We start from the raw sequence: 25,728 nt of genomic DNA on the forward strand, positions 1-25,728 counted from the left end.
CTAGGGTGGAAGCTGAGAGCCACGACAAACCAGGTTGTCATCTCTGGTCTATTGCCGGTGCCATGTGCTAGTGAGGTGAGGAACAGGGAGAGACTGCAGATAAACGTGTGGCTGCAGGGATGGTGTAGGAGGGAGGGTTTCAGGTACGTGGATAATTGGAGCACATTCTGGGGAAGGTGGGACCTGTACAGACAGGACGGTTTACACCTGAACCAGAGGGGCACCAATATCCTGGGAGGGAAATTTGCTACGGCTCTTCGGGGGGGTTTAAACTAATTTGTCAGGGGGCTGGGAAAACGAGCTGTAGTCCAGAAGCCAGTGTTGAGAGTAGTGAGGTACTGAGGAGGGTATCAAGGTCACAGGAGTGTACCGCCAGACAGAAAGGTGGGTTGAAGTGTGTCTACTTCAATGCAAGGAGCATCCGGAATAAGGTAGGTGAACTTGTAGCGCGGATTGGTACATGGGACTACGATGTTGTGGCCATTACGGAGACATGGTTAGAACAGGAACACGAATGGTTGTTGGACGTTCCGGGGTATAGATGTTTCAGTAAGAGTAGGGAAGGTGGTAAAAGAGGTGGAGGAGTAGCATTATTAATCAAGGATAATCAAGAAAGACAGTTTGAAGGGATCTGCCCACTAAGGTAATATGGGCTGAAGTTAGAAATAGGAAAGGAACGGTCACATTGTTAGGAGTTTTCTATAGGCCCCCAAATAGTAATAGAGATGTACAGGAAGACATTGCAAAACAGATTATGGATAGGTACGGAGGCTTCAGGGTAGTTGTTGTAGGTAACTTTAATTTTCCAAATATTGATTGGAGCCTCTATAGGTCGAACAGTTTGGATGGGGCAGTTTTTGTACAGTGTGTGCAGGAGGGTTTCCTGACACAATATGTGGATAGGCCGACAAGAGGGGGGGCCACATTGAATTTGGTACTGGGTAATGAACCGGGCCAAGTGTTAGATTTGTTTGTGGGAGAGCACTTTGGAGATAGTGACCACGATTCGGTGTCTTGCACTATTGCAATGGAGATGGATAGGGCCAAACGGCAGGGCAAGGTTTATAATTGGGGGAGGGGTAATTATTATGTGATTAGGGAAAAATTAGGGAGCATAAGATGGGAACAGAAACTGTCAGGGAAAAGCACAAATGAAAAGTGGAGCTTGTTTAAGGAACAAATACTGCGTGTCCTTGATAGGTATGTCCCTGTCAGGCAGGGAGGAAATGGTCGTGTGAGGGAACCATGGTTCACAAAAGAGGTTGAATGTCTTGTCAAGAGGAAAAAGGAAGAGTATATAAGGATGAGGAAACAAGGTTCAGTTGGGTCGCTTGAGGGTTACAAGGTAGCAAGGAATGAGTTTTTAAAAAGGGCTTAGGAGAGCTAGGAGGGGGCATGAGAACTCCTTGACAGGTCGGATCAAGGAAAACCCCAAGGCTTTTTTACTCTTATGTGAGAAATAAAAGAATGACCAGGGTGAGGGTAGGGATGGTCAAGGACAGTAGTGGGAACTTGTGCATGGAGTCAGAAGAAATAGGAGAGGCATTGAATGAATACTTTTCTTCGGTGTTCACCAAGGAGAGGGAGCATGTTTTTGAGGATGAGAGTGTGATACAGGCGGGTAGGCTGGAGGAGGTAGATGTTCTGAGGAAGGATGTATTAGCAATTTTGAAAACCTGAGGGTCGACAAGTCCTCTGGGCCAGATTGGATATATCCAAGGATTCTTTGGGAGGCAAGGGATGAGATTGCAGAGCCTTTGGCTTTGATCTTTGGGTCCTCAATGTCCACGGGGATAGTGCCAGAGGACTGGAGAGTGGCGAATGTTGTTCCTCTGTGCAAGAAAGGGAATAGGAATGACCCTGGTAATTAAAGGCCAGTTAGTCTTACTTCGGTGGTTGATAAGTTAATGGAAAAGGTCCCGAAGGATAGGATTGATGACCATTTGGAAAGATGCAGCTTAATCCGGGATAGTCAACACTGATTCCTGAAGGGTAAGTCTTGCCTCACAAATTTGATTGAATTCTTTGAGGAGGTAACTAAGTGTGTAGATGAAGGTAGAGCAGTTGATGTCATATACATGGATTTTAGTAAGGCGTTTGATAAGGTTCCCCATGGTCCGCTCATGAAGAAAGTAAGGAGGTGTGGGATAGAGGGAAATTTGGCCAATTGGATAAGTAACTGGCTATCATATAGAAGACAGAGGGTGGTGGTGGATGGAAAATTTTCAGACTGGAGCCCAGTTACCAGCGGTGTACCACAGATACCAGTGCTGGGTCCTCTGCTATTTGTGATTTTTATCAATTACTTGGAGGAGGGGGCTGAAGGGTTGGTCAGTAAATTTGCAGATGACACCAAGATTGGTGGAGTAGTGGATGAGGTGGAGGGCTGTTGTAGGCTGCAAAGAGACATTGATAGGATGCAGAGGTAGGCCGAAAAATGGCAGATGGAGTTTCACCCTGATAAGTGCGAGGTGATTCATTTTGGTCGAAAAAATTTGAATGCAGATTACAGGGTCAACGGCAGGGTTCTGAGGAATGTGGAGGAACAGAGAGATCTTGGGGTTCATGTCCACAGATCTCTGAAGGTTGACACTCAAGTGGATAGAGCCGTGAAGAAGGCTTATTGTGTGTTTGCGTTTATTAACAGGGGGCTGGAGTTTAAGGGCCGCGGGGTTATGCTGCAACTGTACATGACCCTGGTGAGACCACATTTGGTGCATTGTGTGCAGTTCTGGTCACCTCATTATAGGAAGGATATGGAAGCATTGGAAAGGGTGCAAAGGAGATTTACCAGAATGCTGCCTGGTTTGCTGGATAGCTCTTATGAGGAAAGGTTGAGGGAGCTAGGGCTTTTCTCTTTGGAGCGGAGGAGAATGAGAGGCGACTTAATAGAGGTTTATAAGATGATGAGGGGGATAATTTCTCGGGTGGATGTAGCTATTACAAGGGGGCATAACTATAAGGTTCGGGGTGGGAGATATAGGAGGGATGTCCGAGGTAGGTTCTTTACTCAGAGAGTGGTTAAGGTGTGGAATGGACTGCCGGCTGTGATAGTGCAGTCGGACACTTTTGGAACTTTCAAGCGGTTATTGGATAGGCACATGGAGCACACTAGAATGACAGGGAATGGGATAGCTTGATCTTGGTTTCGGACAATGCTCGGCACAACATCGAGGGCCGAAGGGCCTGTTCTATGCTGTACTGTTCTTTGTTCTATGTTCTAAACCAAGAAATGGAATGGAGGAAAGAACTTAGAAAAATTACAGCCACCACAGAAATGGTACTGAGTAAATTTTTGGACCTGTGGGTTGATAAGAGCCCGGGTCCTGGGGACTTCATCCTAGAGTCTTCAAAAAAGTCTCTAATAGAAAGTTGATGCATTGGTTTTAATTTTTCCAAATCTCCTATTAAAAGGGCCCATTTGATTGGAAAATATCAAATGCGATTCCGTTATTCGGAAAGGGAGGGAGACAGAGAGCAGGAAACTACAGGCTATTTAACTTAACATTTGTCATCAGGAAAATGTTGAACATTATTATCAATGGCGTTATAGCAGGGCACTTGGATAAGCTTTAGAACATCAGGCGAAGTCAGTATGGTTTTGTGAAAGCGAAATCATGTTTAACCAACTTATTGAAGTTCTTTGCGGAAATAACCTGTGCTGCGGGTAAAGGGAGACGAGTGGATGTACTGTACTTAGATTTCCAGAAGGCATTTTTTAAAGTGCCACGCCAAAGGTTATTGCAGAAAATAAAAGTTCATGCCAAAGAGGGTAACATACGACATGGATAGAAGATTGGCTGGCTAACAGGAAGCAGAGAGCAGATATAAATAGTTGGCAAGATGTCACAAGTGTTGTGGATGAAGGGAATGAAGGCATAGTTGCCACATTTGCTGATGACACAAAGATAGGTAGAATGTTAGTAGTGAGGAGGACATGAGGAAGGCTACAAAAATATATAGATATGTGGGGCAGCATGATGGCGCAGTGGGTTAGCCCTGCTGCCTCACGGCGCTGAGGTCCCAGGTTCGATCCCGGCTCTGGGTCACTGCCCGTGTGGAGTTTGCATATTCTCCCCGTCCTTGCGTGGGTTTCGCCCCCACAACCTAAAAATGTGCAGGGTAGGTGAATTGGCCACACTAAATTGCCCCTTAATTGGGAAAAAAATGAATCGGGTACTCTAAATTTAAAATCTATATATATATATATATATAGATATGTTAAGGGAGTGGGCAATGATCTGGCAAATGGAGAATAATGTGGGAAAATGTGAAATTGTCCATTTTGGCAGGAAGAATAAAAAATAAGCATATTATCTAAATAGTGAGAGATGGCAGGGCACTGAGGCGCAGAGGCATCTAGATATTATCAGGCATGAATCACAAAAGACTGGAGTCCAGGTATAGCAAATAATTAGGAAATCTAATAGAATGTTATCATTTATTGCAAGGGGAATTGATGTTACAAAAGAGTTAATAGCAATGCTGGTTTAACTCAGTGGGCTAGACAGCTGGTTTATGATGCAGAACAAGGCCAGCAGTACGGGTTCAATTTCCGCACCAGCTGTGTAAAGCTGTGGTCACCTTTTCGAAGGAAGGATGTAAATGAGTTGGAAGCAGTCAGAGATGGTTCACCAGACTAATACCTGCAATAAGTGGGTTGTCTTATGAGGAAATGTTGGACAGGCTAGACTGTATCGTCTGGAGTTTAGAAGAATAAGAGGTGATTTGATTGAAACATAGAAGAGCTTATGGGGTGTTGACAGGGTGGATGTGGAGAGGATGTTTCCCTTTGTGGGACAATTTAGAACTATGCATCATGTTTCAAAATATGAGAATGCCCATTTAAAACAGATGAGTTGAAACTTTTTCACTCGGTTTCTTCCTGAAAAGTTGGTGGAAGCAGATTCTTAAAATATCTTTAAGACAGAGCTGGATAGATTCTTGGTAGGTTATTGGGGGTAGGCAGGGTGCAGATTTGAGGTTACAATCAGATCAGCCATGATTTTACTGAATGGCGGAGCAGACTCGTGGGGCTGAATGGTCTATTCCTGCTCCTTGTTAATATGTTCACATGTAACATTACACTTCTAAAGGACTTCATTGGCTGTAAAGAGCTTTGAGATGTCCTGTGGTCATGAAAGCCGTTATATAAATGCAACATTAATTATTTTGTCTTTCTTACCCTGCAAAAATGTATTGACCTCAGATTTAAAGTAATTATTTGCATTAGTATCTTACACTTTGTGTCAGAGAGTGCTCCACCCCATCAACCATCCTTTACGAGAAGCACTATTTCTCTCTTTGACTGGCCTGTTTCTGATTTTAAGGTTATATCTCCTTGTCCTAGATTTCATCACCAGAAGAAAAAGTTTCTCCCTATCTTTTCGAAAAACATTATTTTCAAAGTTATAAAACCTTCAATCAAATCACTTAACAAGGGAATTAAAATTTAGTTTACACTTTGGAACTTTATTAGATTCTGATGAAGTTTTGCTGCACTTCACTTTTGTATGCAGGTAATTGAACAGCTTGGATTTTTCCTGCTTTTTATGGACCAGACTCACACCTGGGAAGTATTCCTCATTGTCAGTAGATTCCAGTATTATGGCTGCACTGAATGAGCTTGGCCATGGACATGGCTAGTTCTGCAAATTAACTGCCAGGATGATGCTGGGTCCCAAAAGCTTTCTTATATCCAGTGCCTTAAGCCATTTTTTGTTATCATGTGAAGTGAATACAGTTGGCTGAAGGCTAGCATGTTGGGGACCTCAAGAGGAGGCCAAACTCAACACTTCTGGCTAAAGATGTTTGCAGTATTCCACACCTGGAAAGATAAGGGCAGAAGATGCCTGGTAAACCACCAAGTTCCCCTCCAAGTCGCAACAATACTGGCTTGATAATATATCGGCACTACTTCAGTGTCATTGGGTCAGAATCCTACAACACCTTGACTGACATCACTTTAAAAGTCACCATACCACATAGACTACAGCGGCTTAAGAAGGTGACCCAGCATGACCTTCTCAAGTGCAGTTAAGGATGGGCAATAAACACAGGCCTAGCCAGTGTCAATTACATCCCCTGAATGAGTGGGGAGAAAACAGCACCAGCATTTACTAATGCAGCCTACTTTCTTCAATTATATTAATATCTAGTGGTGCTGTACAGTCCCTAATTGCCCTTGAGAAATTGATGGTGAGTCACTTTCTTCAACCATTCCAGTCCATGTGGTTGACCCAATAACCATTAAAGTAATGAAACATTATTAAGTCAGAATTGTGTGAGATTTGAAGGGGAACATGCAGGTGGTGGCTTTCCTATATGTCGGCTGCTCTTGCCCTTCTAGGTATCAGAGGTCTTGAGTTTGAAAGATGCTGTTGAAGGAACCTTGGCGAGTTGCTACTGTGCATCTTTGAGACATTGCACATTGCAACCATTCTGTAGCAGTGGTGGAGAAAGTGAATGTTTAACATGGTGTATGAACCCAACATGAATTGGGTACAAATGGAGGAGGCATCCTGTAAAGGAATAACCCTCCGGGCCCTGGCCATAGCAGCACTCCCATCCCCCTCAACAAGGTACACAATGAGCCCAGTGGTAGCGGCCACGCTGAGAACATGGACCAAGTTGAGACAACACTTCGGGATAGCCAAAATGGCCCCCATCTGCGGCAATCACAGATTCCCCCCAGAAAGTGCCTTAAAACTCAACACGTCTCAATACAGTGTCCCATTCAAGTGCAATTCTTTTGATATTTTCAATGTACTTTCCATATCAGCCATGGGGGCAAAACATTTCAAATTGAAAATGTTGTAACTCCCACGGGACCTACGGGGTTGAAGCAATCAGTTTCCCGTGATTTTCGCTGAGTATGAGCTCCCCTGCTGAGGGGGCGGGATGCCTAAAGAAATTTATGATTGAGTTCTGTACAAAGTCGGCCACATCCGGTTGGGATCTGATGTATATTGTAAATATAATTGCTTCACAATGAATATAGTTTTCTTTCATCTACTCGATTTGGACTTGGCTGTGGCCTACTTAAGAAAAATAACAAAATGTGCACTATAATTAAATTTTCTTCATGCAATATGTTCCTCCCTGAGGGGCCTCAATGCAAGTTCTATACTTTTGTATTCAGATTCAATGTTAAATATACAGCCCAAGGAGTTCTACAAGTTTTCCAGTCCCTTCAGTGTATTATGGCTGAAAGACCTCAGCCAATGACCTTTCCCCTCCTCTCATTGTTCATTTGTAGCTTAACCCAATGATAGTCTTGACCAGTTTGTAATTTGTCAGTCTCTGCCTCAGCCTGTTCAAGTGAGCCTCACCAAAATGCAGAATCGTATTAAGTAGGTTATGTTTTTAACTTTTAAACCTAATGTTTAATTTAATACATAATGATCTCTGTTATATAAATTTTCCTTGCTTTTAGATTATTAACTAAGTGTGGCTGATGATGACTCATTACTTAATCTGTTTTGCCTGTCCTCTTGTTGATTTTGGAACATGTTGTATTAGGCTGGATTTTACAGACACCCCATGCTGCACACATTTTTGGCAGGAGAGACATGTAAAATTTGATCCACAGCTAGCCCCCAAACTTTCCGCCCATTCCGACCCAGTCCCCATAAAACGATAGGTGGATGGCGGTGATTTTGGAAAGTCACCCATGATTTAGAAAAAAAATTGACGGGTAGGTGAGCTTGTAACAAGCCAATTGACTAAATGATTACACTGCCCATGGCATAATACAGCTGGCAGGGGCAGATGGGCAGGAGTGGGAAGGCCGATTTTTAATCCAACGTGTTGAAAGATGAGATGGAAAGATGGTATATCCCATGGGAATGTCTTGTGTTCATCGTTGGCACCCCCATCCCAAGATGTTACCCTCCCTTTGTCAGTTCCCATCTGGCCACCACAGCCCATCCCTCCTCACACTCCCCTTGTCAAACTCCACAGGCTCCCAAATCCCTCCCCATACAAAACCCTAAACTTGCCTCACTCCAGAAGCCATGTTGTCTTCATTCCAGGGCCTATCTGCAGTCGCAGCATCTCCCACTACTGAGTTCCGATGCTGCTGGGACTGCATGAGCTGGCAGCCAATCAGATTGGCCAGTGGCTCTTGAGGGGTGAACTTCTTCCTATTGAGAGGTAGAAGCCCCACCCTCATCTGCTTAAGGCCTCCTCCATTAGCGGGTCAGTCATGCCTGACATTTCTTCTGGGTGGGGTGAGCGGTATGGCTCCTTGTAAAATTCACACCATTGTTTCAGAAAACTGATTTGATTATTTCATCTGACATTATGGCGGCGATTTATTGGGCCCAAGTGTTCGCGCCGTCGTGAACACTGTTGCGTTTTACGTCGGCGCGAACTGGGCCCGGACACGACAGATGAGCTAGCACGGCGCTGGAGCGGTTCACGCCGCTCCAGCCTCCTTATGCGGCGCCAAATGGGCACTGCACCAACCCGCGCATGCGCGGGGTACATCTTATGTGCGCCGGCCCCGATCCAACATGGGGTCAGTGTTCAGGGGCCCACCATGCCAGAAAATAGGCCCGGGGGTGGGGGAGAGGCCAGCCCACCAATCGGTGGGCCCCGATCGCGGGCCAGACCCCATCGGAGGCCCCCCATACCCCCCCGGTTAAGGATGCCCCCCTCAAACAGGCCCCCCCCAATCGTTCCCGGAGATTTCCCGCCGGCAGCGACCAGGGGTGAACAGCACCGGCGAGACTCTGTCGTATTGGCGCGGCCGCTTGGCCCATCGGGCCCGGAGATTCCAGCGGCCCGTGGCAGGCACTGCGCCGCGCCAAACATGCCGGTGCAAATGGAGCCGATTGTCCGCGCGTCCGCGGCATGGCGCGGTTGCGCCGATTCTCTGGCCCCCCCGGGGCTCGGAGAATTGCCCCCTATATATCCAACTGTTAGATATGTCAAAGATAATTCGTAATTTTGAAAAACTCATACATAATGTATTGCTCTCACCTTCTTTAATTCTTAGTGCTTTTAATTTTGTTTTCAATATTCAAAATGCTTGAGAAGAAAAAATACATTAAGGAAAGAAAGAAAAATTGCAAGTAACTTGTCATGAGAAGAATGTTCATGTTCTCTGTTCAGTATTGTGCTATTTTATTTGTGTCCCCAAGTCACACTCCACCTGTGATCAGATGGTCCATTATCAGACTGTGCCAGTGCTGCTCTGATAGAGTGGACGTACTTTTCACTTACCTACAAGGCTGAGCTGAAGCGCACAAACTGCCAGAAACTAGAAAATCTTTGCACCTCTGCGGAGCCAACAATTCCAATTTTTTATATGCTATTACTTGGGATAGTGTTGGCCATCGATCAAAACCATAACTTAATTGTTTGTTTCTGGCCTGCAGGGTGATAGTGCTGCTAATAATCATCACAGAATTCCCACAGTGCAGAAGGAGGCCATCGGGTCTGCGCCGACCCTCTGAAACAGCACGCTCCCAAGGCCCACTCCCCACCCCCCTTATCCCCGTAACCCCACCTAACCTGCATATCTTTGGACACTCAGGGGCATTTTAGCACAACCAATCCACATAACCTGGACATCTTTGGACTGTGGGAGGAAACCAGAGCACAGAGGAAACCCACGTCGAGACAGGAAGAATGTGCAAAATTCACACAGTCACCCAAGGCCGGAATTTAACCCTGGTCCCCGACACTGTGAAGCAGTAGCGTTAACCACTGTACTACCATGCTGCCCAAGACTGCTTCAACATTGCCTGGCAAAATGAAAGTTGTTTCTTTTTCTTCTTGAGTTCTCTGCCTGAAGGCAGTTCCGTGGTGAATGTTCTCTGAACCACTGCAAAGTACTGTGATTTTTATACCATGGCTAAGGTGAGGAGGCAGGCCCCGCGGGGGTCAACCTCAGCGAGAATGGAGATCAGACCCCATACTGTTCAGGTTATCTGATCCACACATCAGCCTTCTATCCAACTGAGATCCACTCTGCAATGCTGCCGAAATGAACAACATTGTGAAGTGCACGATTGTATTACCCTTATAGCAAATAGTCGTATACTTGAAATTATCAAATTAAATTGTGTCCTTGTATTAATACCTCCTTGTTTAATACCTGTGTCCTCTTTCATTGGCATCTTTATTTGTTCTCTTCCTTTCAGGTCTCTTCAAACATACGCAATCTATTTTGAAAGCTCTTCTGGCAGACCTGATTCCTGAACATGAACGCCCCCAAGTGATGGGAAGGCTTAGTGCAGCTTCTAAAGTGGGATTCACCTTGGGCCCTGTACTTAGTGGATATCTTGTTGAGCTGGATGGAGGTTTCTACACAACTTCCTTTATTTGCTGTTTTCTTTTCTTTGTGGAGGCAGGTAAGTTTCCTCTGTACAGAATATGAGTACATTCATTGAGTATGTTCCCAATTAAGATACCTATTGTTTTACATCCTCTACTTTGCAGTTACTTGTGCTAGGAAGATTTCCGACAGCATATTCCCAAAATATTTAGATTCAACCAATGGACATTCATTAAAGGGGAGTAGTGACTGAGAAACTGGAGACGGTTATGTTATTGAGGTGTCCGAGTGTATCAAATCTACAATAAAAACAGAAAATGTTGGAAAAACTCGGTCATTCAATTCAAGAGAAAATAATTAACATTCTAGCTTGATGATCTTTCATCGGAATTAGGAAAAGTTAGAATTGTAAAAAGTTTCAGACAAGTGAAGGGGAGCGGAGATTGGGAAAATGAACAAAAAGGGAGATGCCTTTTTAGTTCCTCTCTCCTCAGCACTGGAGATGCAACCTGTTCCATTACCTCCTCTCTCCTTGTTCTGCCAGGTACCAAACACGTTCTTTCAGGTGAAATAGAAATTTATAGCCCAGATCTTCCAACCTCCAGTCATAGTCGGAGGTACCCCAGAAGATGGCTGGGGAATCTCTCAGACTTCCCACTCACTAACTACACAGGGATCACCCGGGAAGTTTCAACTTCTGTTGGGTAATTATCTTGCGCTTGGAAACCTCCAAACTCTGAATTAGAGTCGGAGACTTCGGATAGTCTGACTTACTGAGCAGAATAGTAACCCAGGAAAAGTTAGAGGGCGGGATTGTCCATTTCTGAGACTAAGGGCTGGATTCTCCGATTGCCAACATCAAAATCACATTCGGCAATTGGCCAGAGAATCCGTTTAGACGCCAAAATCAGGGTGGTGCCGTTTTTCAGATGCTCTGGCCCTCAAAGGCGGCGTAATTGCTGAGTACACCGCACGTCGTTGGGACGGCCTTAGGACGTCACCTGAGGCCCTCTCCGATGCTCCGCCCCCTGATGGGCTGACTTCCCAACGCCTTTGGTCGAGTGTCCTCAGTTTTCAGGGACCTCGCGTGTTGGCTGCAGACTGTATCCAGTGCCGCCATAGTTGGGGGGGGGGGGGGGGGGCGCAGCTGCCCCTGCATCATCTGGCTTTTGCCAGCCCTAGCCCTGGTGGTCCCCATGGTCTGCACCATCGTGTCGACGCCCTCGGAGATGCTCCTCAGTAAGTGGGGCATGCTGTGCCGTGCCTCGGTCATGCCCATCTGGGAGCGGTACATGTCCCGCAGAACCTCATTAAGGTCAGCCTGAGACTGGGTCACATGTCCCAACACGGTGGATATTCTGCCTAGACCCTCAGCCATGACCATCACTGACTGCGTGGTGCCTTGGACTCCTTTACTAATGGTGCCGACGTCGTGAGCCAGGCTCTCCACTGTGATCATCGCCAAAGGAGTGTTGGCCTCTGTGCCACTCATTGCCGACCCCATCTCCTGCGCGACTATGGATCTGCTGGAGTGTTGCTGACATCTCCCTCAGAATGTCCCAGCCTCTCCCTAACATCTCTATTAACTTTGAGTAGCCCTGTTCCACCTGCTCAGCATCAGGTAGGGACCCAACTGGGTCCTGGGAGCCAGCAGCCTCTCTGACTGCTGTCTCGCCTGGGAGTTCCTGCCTCCACCTGATGTACATCAGCAGCAGTGTGGTGCTCACCAGATTGTGCCCCGGAAGCCTGACCACTAAAGTTTCCCACCGAGGTGCGTCCATCTGCATTGGTGGGGATCTCCTCCGAGGTAGTTTACTGGGAGGCTGGAGACGGTGCCGCCCAGGGTGGGCCGGCGCTGTCGGCTGGAGGACCTGCGGGAGAATGGAAATAGGGTCAGTGGGAGGGATGGGTCAGTCAGTCAGTAAGGCAATAACTACTCACGTTTGACAGGTCTTCTGGTTGGTGCCCGGTGGTGCCTCACCTCTGCAGCAATTTGCCAGCCTCCACGTTGGTGACCACCCTGTCCTCAGCCACCCCAGTCACTTCCAGGCACACTCCTTGAATGTGGTGAGGATTCTTATGTCCGGTACACCACAGCCAGTCTGGGCCCTCTCCCAGCGGTTGTGGGAGAGCTTTTACTGATGTGACACAGAGAGAGCATCATTAGCCACACACATGGTTCACTGTGTCGTTAGGGGGGGCGGTGGTGAAGGAGGGGCTGGGGGGGTTGAAGGAGGCGGGGGTGGATTGGGGAGATTGAAGGAAGGGTTGGGAAGGTTGAAGGAAGGGTTGGGGAGGTTGAAGGGGGAGGGGGTGTAGACATTTCCGTGGGGGATAGGTCTCGGGGGGTGGGGGCTATGGTGTCGACTCACATATGCTGCCTGGTTTACATCATTGACCTTCTTCCTCCACTGACGGTCAGTCCTCCAGGTCACACTCCCGGAGCTCACAGCCGCCGTCATCCCAGGCACCACTGGCTGCCCTATGGCTAACCCTCTGGGAACCCCAGTGAACAGAAGATCCCTCCTCACCTCGACTGCATCTAGCAGCCTCCCCAGATCAGCGTCCCGAATCCTGGGGCTGGTTTCCTCGGCGCCATTGTTGCGAGCTGGCTGGGTTTGGCTGAGCAAGTGCTACTTAAGTGCTGATCGACCTTGTTAGCGGGGGGCTGGCGAGCGCGGTCCCGACGCATCAGCTGGCGAGCCTTTATTTGCGACGAGAAGCCTCTGAGGCATCTTTAAGTGGTCCAATTAACGTTGAATGGCGCTGTCGGCCTCGCGGTAATTCCCAACTGCTACCAGACTTAGAAATCTTTCTGGAGAATCGCGCCGCTACTTTCACATTCCATTTCATTTCCAGAACTAAATTCAGCAATGCTTCCCTTTTTCTTGGTCCAGAATCTTATTGATCCAAGAAGCAGTGTAAATGGATTTGAAAGGTGTTTCCCAGTTTAAGACATCCATTATCTATTTTCGAGTCGATTGTGGGATAAACTTTCTTGCAAATCTCCATCTATTTTAGGCATATTATTTTGGTGGCCTGTTGCACATTTCCCCATCTTTTCTTTAACTCTCAATATGAATTCTGTCTGAACACAACCACCAGTATAAATTTTTTTCTTTAGTATTGTGAGAGAATCCTCCATTAAGTCTGCCACCAATTCGTTTTTTCTCTCTTGCTCGTACTTGCGAGACTAATATAAACCCTAGGCGGGATTCTTTGTTGCCTGAAGCCGAAATTGTAAATGCCGGTCGGGCGGAGAATCCCTTTTTACAGTCGAATTGGGGGAGCCGCCTGTTTTTGTATGCTCCGCTCCCTCCAAAACGGTGTCATTGGGGAGTACGTCACATGCTGTTGGGATGGCCTCAGGAAGTCACCTGAAGGCACTCCCCCGATGCTCCACCCCCAATGGGCCAATTTCCCGACGGCGCGGTTCACTTGTGCTCTCAGTTTTCGTTAACCCCGCGTGGCGGCTGCGAACTGTCTCCAGCGGAGCCACAATCGGAGGGGGGAGCCATACCGCTGGCCGGGGGGGGGGACTGGTGGGGGGATGGTCCAGGTGTGGCAAGGGAGGGTCCAGGGGGTCACTATCTGGCAAGTCGGGTCCCTGCGCAGCTGGCGCCATGTTGTACGGTGTGACCGCGGCAGGTTGTCGCCGTGCGCATGCGCGGCCACGGACCCCACCATTCTCCACCAATTTTTGCCACAGGAGCCGGGAGTTTTGGAGTCGTAAAACGCCACAGTTCCCACAGCGGTGTTGGCACAGAACTGCAAAATCGGAAAATCTAGCTCCCTGGGCGAAATTCTCCGACCCCATGCAGGGTCAGAGAATCGGCCAGCGGCAGCGTTATTCCTGCTCCCGCCGGGTTTTCAAATCTCCGGCCGGCCAAAAACCAGCGTTGTGCAAATCCCGCCGGCAGCCTCTGAGAACAGCTGGCGCCGGCGGGATTTCATTAACTTTTTACTTTAACCAAATCTCCGGCCCGAATGGGCCGAAGTCCCGTGGCCACGTCGGCGAAAAACAAAGTACCTTTAAAACGGCGTCAACCATTGATGATGGCTGACGCCGTTCAGTGACCTGGGGCGAATGCGCGTGGGGTGGGTAGCGGCATTGGAGAGCGGTGGTGGAGGCATTGGAGAGCGGTGGGGGAGGCATTGGAGAGCGGTGGGGAGGCATTGGAGAGCGGTGGGGGGCGGTGGTGGAGGCATTGGAGAGCGGTGGGGGAGGCATTGGAGAGCGGTGGGGGGCGGTGGGGAGGCATTGGAGAGCGGTGGGGGGCAGTGGGGGGGCGGTGGGGGGAGAGGGGTGTGGGCAGGAGGTAGGGGGGAGAGAGGGGTGGGGAGGTAGGGGGGAGGGCGGGGTGGGTAGGTAGGGGGGAGGAGGGGTGGGTAGGTTGGGGGGAGGGGGGTAGGGTGGGGGAGGTAGGGGGTTGGGGGTGTTGGGAAGAGAGAGAGATCAATCACTTACCTCGAGTGCCGGTAGATTGGGGGGAGGTGTTTGTGAAGAGAGAGATCAATCAATTACTTTAGTGCCGGTAGATTGGGGGGGGAGGTGTTTGTGAAGAGAGAGAGAGATCAATCAATTACTTTAGTGCCGGTAGATTGGGGGGGGGGGGTGTTTGTGAAGAGAGAGAGATCAATCAATTACTTTAGTGCCGGTAGATTGGGGGGGATGGATGGATGGGGGGGGGGGGGGGGGGGGGGGGGGGTGTTGGGGTTGGGGTAGGTGATGAGGGCAATGATTACATGTTGTCTTCCCTGCCACCACCCCCCGCAGGCAATCATGTTTTCCGTTCAGCCTGTGATGTTGGCCGCCGTAGTTGCATCCGCGATTGTACAAGTCGCCCTGGAGGAGGAGGAGGAGAACGAGGAGGAGGAGGAGAACGAGGAGAGGGTGGAGGACGTTGTGGCGGCACATCGACGGAGACGTCCGAGGAGGCCCCGTGTGTACAGACCCCGTTCATCGTACCTGGAACTCACAGACCGGGCATGCAGGATGAGACTCCGGATGAGCCCTGAAACCGTGGCACACATATGCCACCTGATGGCTCACCTGGCACCGCGTGGCACTGGGGAGGACACCCTCTCCCCGTGTCAGTCAAGGTTACAGTGGCCCTCAACTTTTACGCCACGGGCTCATTCCAGGCGCCGAGTGGGGACCTGTCCGGCATCTCACAGGCATCAGTGCACCGATGCATCCGGGCAGTGACAGACGCCCTTTATGCCATTGCGGACCGCTACATCCGCTTCCCCATGGACCAGGCAAACCAGGATGCCCGGGCCGTGGGGTTCTCTGCCATGGCTGGTTTTCCCATGGTCCAAGGGTTGATCGATGGGATGCACGTAGCCGTGCGGCCACCTGCAGACAACAGGGCCGTCTTCACAAACAGGAAAGGGACATATTCAATGAACACCCAAGTGGTCTGCGACCACCGCATGATAATCATGCACGTCTGCGCACAGTACCCGGGAAGTGTTCATGACTCATACGTGTTGTCGCGGTCGAACATCCCTGGAATGTTCGAGGGACGCCACCGCCGGATGAGGGGCTGGTTGCTGGGCGATAGGGGTTACCCGTTGCGGTCGTGGCTGATGACGCCTATACGGAGGCCACAGACTAACGCGGACAATAGATACAACGATGCCCATGCAGCGACCAGGGGTCTAATTGAGAGGTACTTCGGGATCCTCAAGTCGCGATTCCGGTGCCTGGACATCTCTGGGGGGGCCCTCCAGTACCGGCCAGATAGGATCGGCCGCATCATTGTGGTGTGTTGTGTCCTGCACAACATCGCCCAGCAGAGGGGTGATGTGCCGCAGACAGAGGAGGGGGGAGTGGAGGAGCGGGAGGAAGAGCCGCAGACCTCCCCAGATGAGGGAGATGGGGGCAATGGTCAGGGCAGACGGGCAGGGCATTGGCGGGTGGCTGCCCGACATCACCGTCTGGGCCAGCGAGCACGGGACAGGGTGATAGCCGGCCGGTTCACAGACTAGGGTGGTAGCGAATCTGCAAGTATGGCAACGTTCCACACACCATTGCAGCATCCGAGCACCCTCACCCCTCCTCACCCACCCAACACCCTCACTCCCCCTCACCCACCCAACACCCTCACTCCCCCCTCACTAACCCTGCACCAAGTCCCAACACCTCACCAACCATTCCCACACCACCTGAAAGCACAACACCCTTCCATTGCACATCCACTGCGACACAATGGGCAGTCATCACACGGTTGCCGATGGAAGCGTGTCTACTGCAGTCCATGGAGGATGATGACGTCATGCACTGCGATGAGCTCCTGGCTCCAAATCGTTGTACAATGTCTGACCCATGGCCACAGTACCACCATCCTTCCGGACCATCCCTGCATGCGGCCGTCACACTGCAGCGCTCGGTCACATCCTCTGCCCAGAGGGATTGAGAGGGCGGGCCAGGTGAAGGGGGGGCACACTCACCTGAGGCTGACATCAGACCCTCCACACACACTGGCACTCAACCTACATGACACCCCCCGCACGCTTCGGACAGAACACAAAGGCAGCCTCTGTAGGTGCGTAAGTGATTTTAATGACAAACAGTTCAAACATGTGCCCTAGACCCTGAAACTACTGTGCCCTTCACCCGTGCCAACTTACTAAGTGTCTACATTCTTGCTCTTACGGACACTTTTACTACGTCTAGGTGCTTCCCCAGACAGTACAGCAGGACTGGAGGTGGACTCCTGCGAATCAAGCCCTGTGACTTTTGATCTGTTTAGCGGACGTTTCCTGGGGCGGCCCAGCCTAGATGGGCCAGGCAGCGGCTCGGGTGACTGGGTGGCGAGCTGCCATCCTGTCTTAGCCGCTGCCCACCAGATGCACCTGGGACGGAAGGGGGGGGGGAGTCCGAGGTAGCGCGGTGTTCCGGGACCTCCTCTACAGGGGGACCCGGTACAGAGCACAGCACCTACTCATGGCAATCAGTAGCTAGTGATGTCCCTCAGGGATCCGTGTTGGGCCCACAATTGTTCACAATTTACATAGTTGAATTGGAGTTGGGGACCAAGGGCAATGTGTCCAAGTTTGCAGATGACACTAAGATGAGTGGTAAAGCGGAAAGTGCAGAGGATACTGGAAGTCTGCAGAGGGTTTTGGATAAGTTAAGTGAATGGGCTAGGGTCTGGCAGATGGAATACAATGTGGACAAATGTGAGGTTATCCATTTTGGTAGGAATAACAGCAAACGGGATTATTATTTAAACGATAAAATATTAAAGCATGCCGCTGTTCATAGAGACTTGGGTGTGCTAGTGCATGAGTCACAGAAGGTTGGTTTACAAGTGCAACAGGTGATTAAGAAGGCAAATGGAATTTTGTCCTTCATTGCTAGAGGGATGGAGTTTAAGACTAGGGAGGTTATGTTGCAATTGTATAAGGTGTTAGTGAGGCCACACCTGGAGTATTGTGTTCAGTTTTGGTCTCCTTACTTGAGAAAGGATGTACTGGCGCTGGAGGGTGTGCAGAGGAGATTCGCTAGGTTAATCCCAGAGCTGAAGGGGTTGGATTCTGAGGAGAGGTTGAGTAGACTGGGACTGTACTCATTGGAATTTAGAAGGATGAGGGGGGACCTTATAGAAACATTTAAAATTATGAAGGGAATAGATAGGATAGATGCGGGCAGGTTGTTTCCACTGGCGGGTGACAGCAGAACTAGGGGACATAGCCTCAAAATAAGGGGAAGTAGATTTAGGACTGAGTTTAGGAGGAACTTCTTCACCCAAAGGGTTGTGAATCTATGGAATTCCTTGCCCAGTGAAGCAGTTGAGGCTCCTTCATTACATGTTTTTAAGGTAAAGATAGATAGTTTTTTGAAGAATAAAGGGATTAAGGGTTATGGTGTTCGGGCCGGAAAGTGGAGCTGAGTCCACAAAAGATCAGCCATGATCTAATTGAATGGCGGAGCAGGCTCAAGGGGCCAGATGGCCTACTCCTGCTCCTAGTTCTTATGTTCTTATGTTCCTCCCTCGGGTGCCCGATGGCTCCCGGGCCTCTACATGGGTCGGGGGTGCGTCTGGACCGGCCATCTGACGCTCCCCTGGCACCTGGCGCTGCCAGTCCTGGAGGCCCGTGCTGGTACTGACAAGGGTCCTCAGATCTGCAGCAATGGAGCTGAGGGAGTTGACCATCCCTTTTTGTTTTACGGTGACGCCGGAGAGGTGATTGACAGTGGCACCGATGCCCTCAGCGATGGCCTGCTGAGACAGGGCCACAACGTTTAACGCCTCTGCAATCATCCGCTGGGTCTGGCTCATGGCTTCCTGTGAGTGGGAAGCCACGTCCTAGGACACGGACGCCGCCTGCATGGACAGCCCCAGAGCCTGCATACTGCGACCCATGTCGGACACCGTTGCACCCATTGCCTCGACCGCAGACGCCACCCGTGCGGTTTCGGCCTGGGTGGCACGTATGACCGGCACGCCTTCCTGCACCTGGACACGGGTGGACTCCTCCACCTGCATGTGCATCAGCTGCAAGGCGGCCGTCACCCTCTTGGACCCAGGTTTGTTGATTGCATCGGGTCTATGGGTGGGTCCGTTGACTCCAGGAACCCGGGACCAGTCTGGGCGGCAGATGTTTGCTTGCGCCAGGATGCCCTCCGACCACCCGGCCCCTCTGCCGCTCCTACCTCCACCTGCTGTACTGGGACGACAGTGTGGTGCTCACCAGCGAGTGACCCTAATGAATCGTCACTAAAAAGCCCAGCCGGGGTGAGTGTCTCTGCGATGGTGAAGCGTGTTGGAGAAAGCTGTGCCGGTGAGCTGTGCGCAATGTCCGAGTCGGTGTCTGCGGTCCCCTGGGGTTCCCCCATCTTCAAGGACCGTTCATTGTCCTGCGTGGCAGTGTCCTGGCTTGGGGTGTCCAGAGGTTGTATCGACAAGGGCCTCTGGCTTCTCCCCTCATCGCTGCGTCTTTTCAGCCTGCGTCGCCGGATGCGCACGTCACACGAGCGTCGTCTAGGGTTCGCCACGCGTCTCCTCTGCCGCCCTGGGGCATCCTGTGGCCGTTGCAGGCCAGAGGGGCCGGGTCGCTCCCTCTCCTGTGGCTGCCCTGGGGCATCCTGCGGGCGGTGGGCATCCGCGGTGACGGGTGCCTCGATGTCTGGACCTGCAATACACAAGACAGCATGCATGGTTAAACACTCAGATCGGGGGATATGGGGAGAGGGGATATGGGGGAGGGTGGATATGGGAGAGGGGGAAGGGCCGTGGGTGGCTCACTTGCTCGCGGGCCCCCGACCTCTGCCTCGGCAACCGCCCGGTCCTCGGGTCCTCCTGCCATTTCCAGGAGGACCGTGAGTGGTCTCTCCTCTGCACTGCCCCCACCACTCGTTCGACACCTCCTGTTGTACGATAACTTGTCCTGTTGGAGGGTGGGTAGCAGTTGTAGCAACAACAGTGTTAGACACGAAACCAATATTCAATTTGCCTTCCCAATTATCCAGTTTACTGCATGCTAGCTTTTTTTCTTTGATGCCTGGAGACCCCAGAGCCAACGGTTTTGCAGCTTTCAGCACTCTTTCTCCATGTTAATCATATGCAGCTGATTTATTCTTCCTACCATAGTTCAGAACTTAATATTTTATTTCTTTATATCCCGTCTGCCATTTTTTGGCTAACTAACTTAATCTGTCCAAATTCCTTTGTAGACTTGTGCCATCACACCAATTTATGTGTCGTCCACGATTATGGCAGAAGCGATTTCACTTCCCTCATTAATATAAATTGCAATGTAAACCTCATCCTGGGGTCTAAGAGCAGATGCTGGAACTGAATTGGTGTTGATGTAGTGTCCTGATAGAGGCGCCAGTGTCGGAGCCTTTAAGGACGTGCAAAGGGGCCAGCACCGGTGCCCAGTGAAACTCTAGCTATTCTAACTAAAGCAAACATTGAATTTGGTGCTGTCCTAATTGGCACCCGAGAGCTTGATTAGTTTGTACTGCCTATAAGCATTCCTCTCCCCACACACTTGGGAGCCAGGAAATGGTACCTTAAAGAGTTGCACCGACATTCGCAACTGTAGAGCTACAGACACAGCTGAATGCCATGCAGGAGAGTTGGGACAACCTGTTCCCTGGACAAGGAAGAAGACAGATACCAGCCGGTGTCCGAGGTTCAGCGCCACTTGCCCCACTCCAAGGATTCGTCATCAGAGCAGTCATAATCAGCCCAATGTCCTTGGGTCGGTCCATATCAGTCACCACCCCATATCCCCTGGCAAAGGTCACGACACATTAGGGAAGGTGACCAAATCAGAATGAAGGTCAGGTTCAAGGTCAAGTTCAGACTGAAGGTCAGGTTCAAGGTCAAGTTCAGACTGAAGGTCAGGTTCAAGGTCAAGATCAGAATGAAAGTCAGGTTCAAGGTCAAGATCAGAATGAAGGTCAGGTTCAAGGTCAAGTTCAGACCGAAGGTCAGGTTCAAGGTCAAGATCAGAATGAAGGTCAGGTTCAAGGTCAAGTTCAGACTGAAGGTCAGGTTCAAGGTCAAGTTCAGACTGAAGGTCAGGTTCACGGTCAAGCTCAGACTGAAGGTCAGGGTCAAGTTCAGACTGAAGGTCAGGTTCAAGGTCAAGTTCAGACTGAAGGTCAGGTTCAAGGTCAAGTTCAGACTGAAGGTCAGTTTCAAGGTCAAGTTCAGACTGAAGGCCAGGTTCCAGGTCAAGATCAGAATGAAGGTCAGGTTCAAGGTCAAGATCAGAATGAAGGTCAAGTTCGGTTTTCAATGTCACGGGGAGGGGGACTCACCCTGGCTGCCCTGACGAGGTCGTTGATCTTCTTGTGGCACTGTGTGTCTGTCCTTGGGGTGATACCCGCCGAACTGACAACGTCAGAGACATCCCTCCACAGGCGACTTCGGAGTCGCGGGGCGAGCCTGCACCCATCTCGGGGGTAGAGGTCCTCCCTCCTGGCCTCTACAGCGTCCAGGAGCGCTTCCAGTTCGCGGTCCTGAAATCGGGGAGCAGATTGGCCACGCTAAATTGCCCCTTAATTGGAAAAAGAAATAATAGGGTACTCTAAATGTATTTTAAAAAATAATGTGATTCATATCTCTGCAAAATAGTTACCTACCAAACAGTAGGGTTTATACGTTATAGAACATGATGGCAGTTTTGAAGCAATCCAGAATATGCTGTTATTTGTGTTGACCGAGTCCAGATCCCAATGAATTACATTTTACATCTACAAACTGTGCTCCTAATCATTTTGGAATCACTGCAAATGGTATATTACTTGCTAACAATGCTTTTGAATATTAATTAAATGTATTCTGGTAACTTTCCATATTTCAGTCAGCTCATGATTCACAATGAGTATAGATAATTCAATGGAGCACATAAATATTTTTACTGCATTCTCGAGGTGCTTCATATTGTGCTTCACATTTAGCTACGGCACATTTCTGATAATATTCATATCAATGCAATCAGGATAAATGGGTTTAACCGTAGCTACCAGGAAGCCTTAAAAAGATAAGAAAATATCAGATTTAAAGTGAACAAGCCATCTTTTCACAGAAATAATCCTCCATTAGGAAAAGGGATAGCAGATTTAAAATAGAGATGAGGAGAAACTACTTCTCTGAAAGAGTTGCGAATCTGTGGAATTCACTACCCCAGAGAGCGATGGATGCCGGAACATTGAGTAAATTTAAGGAGGAGATAGACAGATCTTTAATTAGTAATGGGTTGAGGGGTTATGCAGAACCAACAGGGAGAGGCCGGTTTTAACCCAATTGACTGGGCAGCTGGTTTGTGATGCAGAGCAAGACCAACAGCACGGGTTCAATCCAGTATTGGCTGAGGTTATTCACGAAGGCTCGGCTTTTCACTTTTGCCCCTCGCTTGAGGTGTGGTGATCCTCAGGTTAAATCAGCACCAGTCAGCTCTCCCCCTCAAAGGCGAAAGCAGCCTATGGTCATCTGGGACTATGGAGACTTTCATGTTGAATGGTAGAGAAGGCTTGAGGTGCTGAATTGCCTACTCCTGCTCCTAGTTTTTATGTTCTTATATCTCAGCCTCCTACACTGATCCCCAGGCAGTGGCTCACTCTATCTATTCAACATTAGGGTCTGAATGAACCAAAATGTTGACAAACTGAATCGTTGTTAGCTCTCACCATGGTTTGCTTTGATTTCAATCTCTGTCTCAAGTTGAGCCTAGAGATGCAGAGCCTCGGTTTACAGCTTGACCTTGAAGCCTGTCTCCTGCACAGCTAATCTGTTGTCAAACTTTATTCTCCCACCCTCGGAAACGTTAAATGCCTTGCCTTGCTGTTCCTGCTGCGTTTGCTCCTTGTCCACCAGCCTGTAGTAAGCTCTCGTGCGACACAAAAGAGCTGCTGAGGATGTATACATTGCTGTAGTTAAATGTCAGAGATCGTGTTTCATTGTGTGGTGTAGTTTTACTGTTTAACTATATTTTACTATTATAGGTGTTGTCTGGAGGTTGCCTTACGAAGAGTGGTTACATATTCCAGCAAAAGAACTGCACTTAACTACTGAAATTAATTGTGAGACCAAGTGCACTACTTCATGGAAAGAAAACATTAAGAATAGCACTACTGACCCAGCAGTTAGAATAACCAATGGAGTGGCGAGACACAAAATATTAAATTCTCTCTGGAGCCAATGTTTGTCAGTGGGAGAAAATATAAAAGGACTAATCCAATCTAATCTGTGGAACATTTTTCTGATAAGGTTTCTGATGACTCTAACTAGTCTCCTGTATTACAGCAATTTTGTTCTTGCCATTGAAGAAAGATTTAAGGTGACGCCCAGACTAATAGGATATCTCATCAGCTATGGTGGAATAATTGGAGTGCTATCAAGTTTTATAGTTGGCTCTGTAACCAGACTCTATAATGACAAAATGATCTTACTGCTGTTACACTCAAGCATCCTCACATGCTGCATGATGATGATGTACTCTGTCGCAACATCCTTACAGGTAGTTGTATTGTGCTCAACTGCTTTGAGTTTTTCAACCACTGTTGGCCGCATGTGCATCATTGACATGGAACTGAGCCAAGGCGGGAGGCAAGCCAGAGGTACATTGATAGGAGCTAGTCAGTCAGTGACCGCTGTTGCACGTATACTTGCCCCCTTGCTTTCTGGCATTGTTCAGGAATTCAGTGTGTGCGGTCCACCCAGACTTGGAGCTGCCTTAGCTTTGCTAGCCATCTTTCTTATGACCTCCATTCAATCAAAACTCAGTAAACCTACAGAGGCTAAAGTCAAGTTACATTAAGAAATTGCAGAAACTATTGGCAAGCAATACAAACCTTTTGGAAGAAAAATACGGGCAAAGGAGTAATAATGATTCATTCCTCTCTTGTGCCAGTTCCTGTTCTTTAATCCTTATTTCTTTTTTTTTAAATTTCTTATAAATTTAGAGTACCCAATTATTTTTTCCAATTAAGGGGCAATTTAGCGTGGCCAATCCACCTAACCTGCACATCTTTTGGGTTGTAGGGGTGAAACCCACGCAAACACGGGGAGAACGTGCAAACTCCACACAGATAGTGACCCAGGGCCGGGATTCGAACCCGGTCCTCAGCGCCGTAGGCAGCAATGCTAATCACTGTGCCACCGTGCTGCCCCCTTTATTCCTTATTTCTGACTACACTCCTCTTTGTTGGACTACAGTTCCATAGATGCTGATTCCTGTCTCGTACTCATATATCAGAGTCTTGACAGTGAATGTCAACAGGCAGTGAACCAAGATAGGAGCAGTAGCTCATCCTAAGCCTGAACTCAACCACCATCCATGTATTTGTATTGCCCCCCCCCCCCACCCCAATGATCAGGGGAGGGATTCTCCGACCCCCCCCCCCCGCCGGGCCGGAGAATCGTCGGGGGCTGGCGTCAATCCCGCCCCCGCCGTGTCCCGCATTCTCCAGCACCGGAGATATTTGGCGGGGGCGGGAATCGCGCCGCACCGGTCGGCGTCCCTCCCCCCCGGCAATTCTCCGGCCCACAATGGGCCGAAGTCCCACCGCTGTCATACTTCTCCCGCCGGCGTGGATCAAACCACCTACCTTACCGGTGGGAGCAGGCAGCTCCGGAGTCCTGGGAGGGGCGTGGGGCGATCTGGTCTCGGGGGGGTGCCCCCACGATGGCCTGGCCCGCGATCGGGGCCCACTGATCGGCGGGCGGGCCTGTGCCATGGGGGCACTCTTTTCGTTCCGCCTTCGCCGTAGTCTTCACCATGGCAGAGGCAGAAGTGACCCCCTCCCCTGCGCATGCGCGGGGATGACGTCAGCAGTTGCTGACGCATCGGCGCATGCGCGGACTTCCGCCGGCCAGCGAAGTCCCTTCGGCCCCAGCTGGCGTGGCGCCAAAGGCCTTCCACGCCAGCCGGCAGAGCGCCAACCACTCCGGCGCGGGCCTAGCACCTCAATGTTAGGGCTTTGCCCCTAAAGGTGCTGATTTTTCCTCTGTTCAGAAGCTGGTTTTAATGTCTTAACCATTGCCATCGCTAATCGGAAAACTGTCAATTGCACTAAGGCTAAACTTGCTCACAGTATAAATGCCCTCAGTGATTTATGATTTGTCACAAACAGGAATATTGTACAATGGCTCCTTTCAGAAAATATAGTGGCCAGGATCTTCCGCCCCGGCTGATGGTGCACCCCCGCAGCAGGTTTCCCGGCGCCGTGGTGCAGATTCAATGGGAAATCCCATTGACAGCAGCGGGACCAAACGATCCCACCACCGGCTAACAACGGGCTGCCTCCTGCCGCCAAGATCACGCTGTGGGGAGGCAAGAGGATTTTGTTCAGTGTGTATATGATAAAAGGAGGGGATGGCACGGTGGCTCTGTGGTTAGCACTGCTGCCTCATTGCACTGAGGTCCCAGGTTATCCTGGCCCCGGGTCAGTGTCCGTGTGGAGTTTGCACATTCTCCCCGTGTCTGCTTGGATGTCACCCCCACAACCCAAAAAGATGTGCAGGATAGGTGGATTGGCCACGCTAAATTGGCCCTTAATTGGAAAAAAAAAATTGGATACTCTAAATTTATGATTTTTTTTTAAAATGATAAAAGGAAAGATTTGAACCTGAAGATCAAAATTTAATGTCAAAATCAAATAAACTAACCCAAATGTAGCAGCAGCACAGTGGCGCAGTAGTTAGCACTGACATGGTGCTGAGGACCCAAGTTCGATCCCGGTCCCAGGTCACTGTCCGTGTAGAGTTTGCACATTCTCCCCATGTTTGCGTGGGTCTCACAACCCAAAAAGATGTGCAGGATAGGTGGATTGGTCATGCTAAATTGCCCCTTTATTAGAAAAAGAAATTGGATACTTTACATTTATTTTTTTTAAATAACCCAAATGTTGGACCTCCTTGTGAACCATAAAATAGGCCCAGGGATTTGAAATTTAGTCTGTGCTGAATTACCTAATC

The 25,728-nt window shown here is 49.5% G+C and overlaps 1 protein-coding gene across 2 annotated transcripts in view; it reads left to right on the top strand.

The window, feature by feature from the left end:
* Positions 1-23,763, top strand: part of mfsd9 (major facilitator superfamily domain containing 9) — a 78,752-nt gene extending 54,989 nt beyond the window's left edge. For both annotated transcript variants that reach the window (XM_038818588.1, XM_038818589.1), the window contains exons 5-6: positions 10,152-10,361; positions 22,755-23,763. In XM_038818588.1, coding sequence (XP_038674516.1) covers positions 10,152-10,361; positions 22,755-23,569 — 1,025 coding nt within the window. In that variant the 3' untranslated portion in view covers positions 23,570-23,763. The remainder of the gene's footprint in view (positions 1-10,151; positions 10,362-22,754) is intronic.
* Positions 23,764-25,728: the final 1,965 nt, after the last annotated feature.

This window comes from Scyliorhinus canicula, chromosome 14, assembly GCF_902713615.1.
Source record: "Scyliorhinus canicula chromosome 14, sScyCan1.1, whole genome shotgun sequence".
In the NCBI taxonomy this organism is placed as follows: domain Eukaryota; kingdom Metazoa; phylum Chordata; class Chondrichthyes; order Carcharhiniformes; family Scyliorhinidae; genus Scyliorhinus; species Scyliorhinus canicula.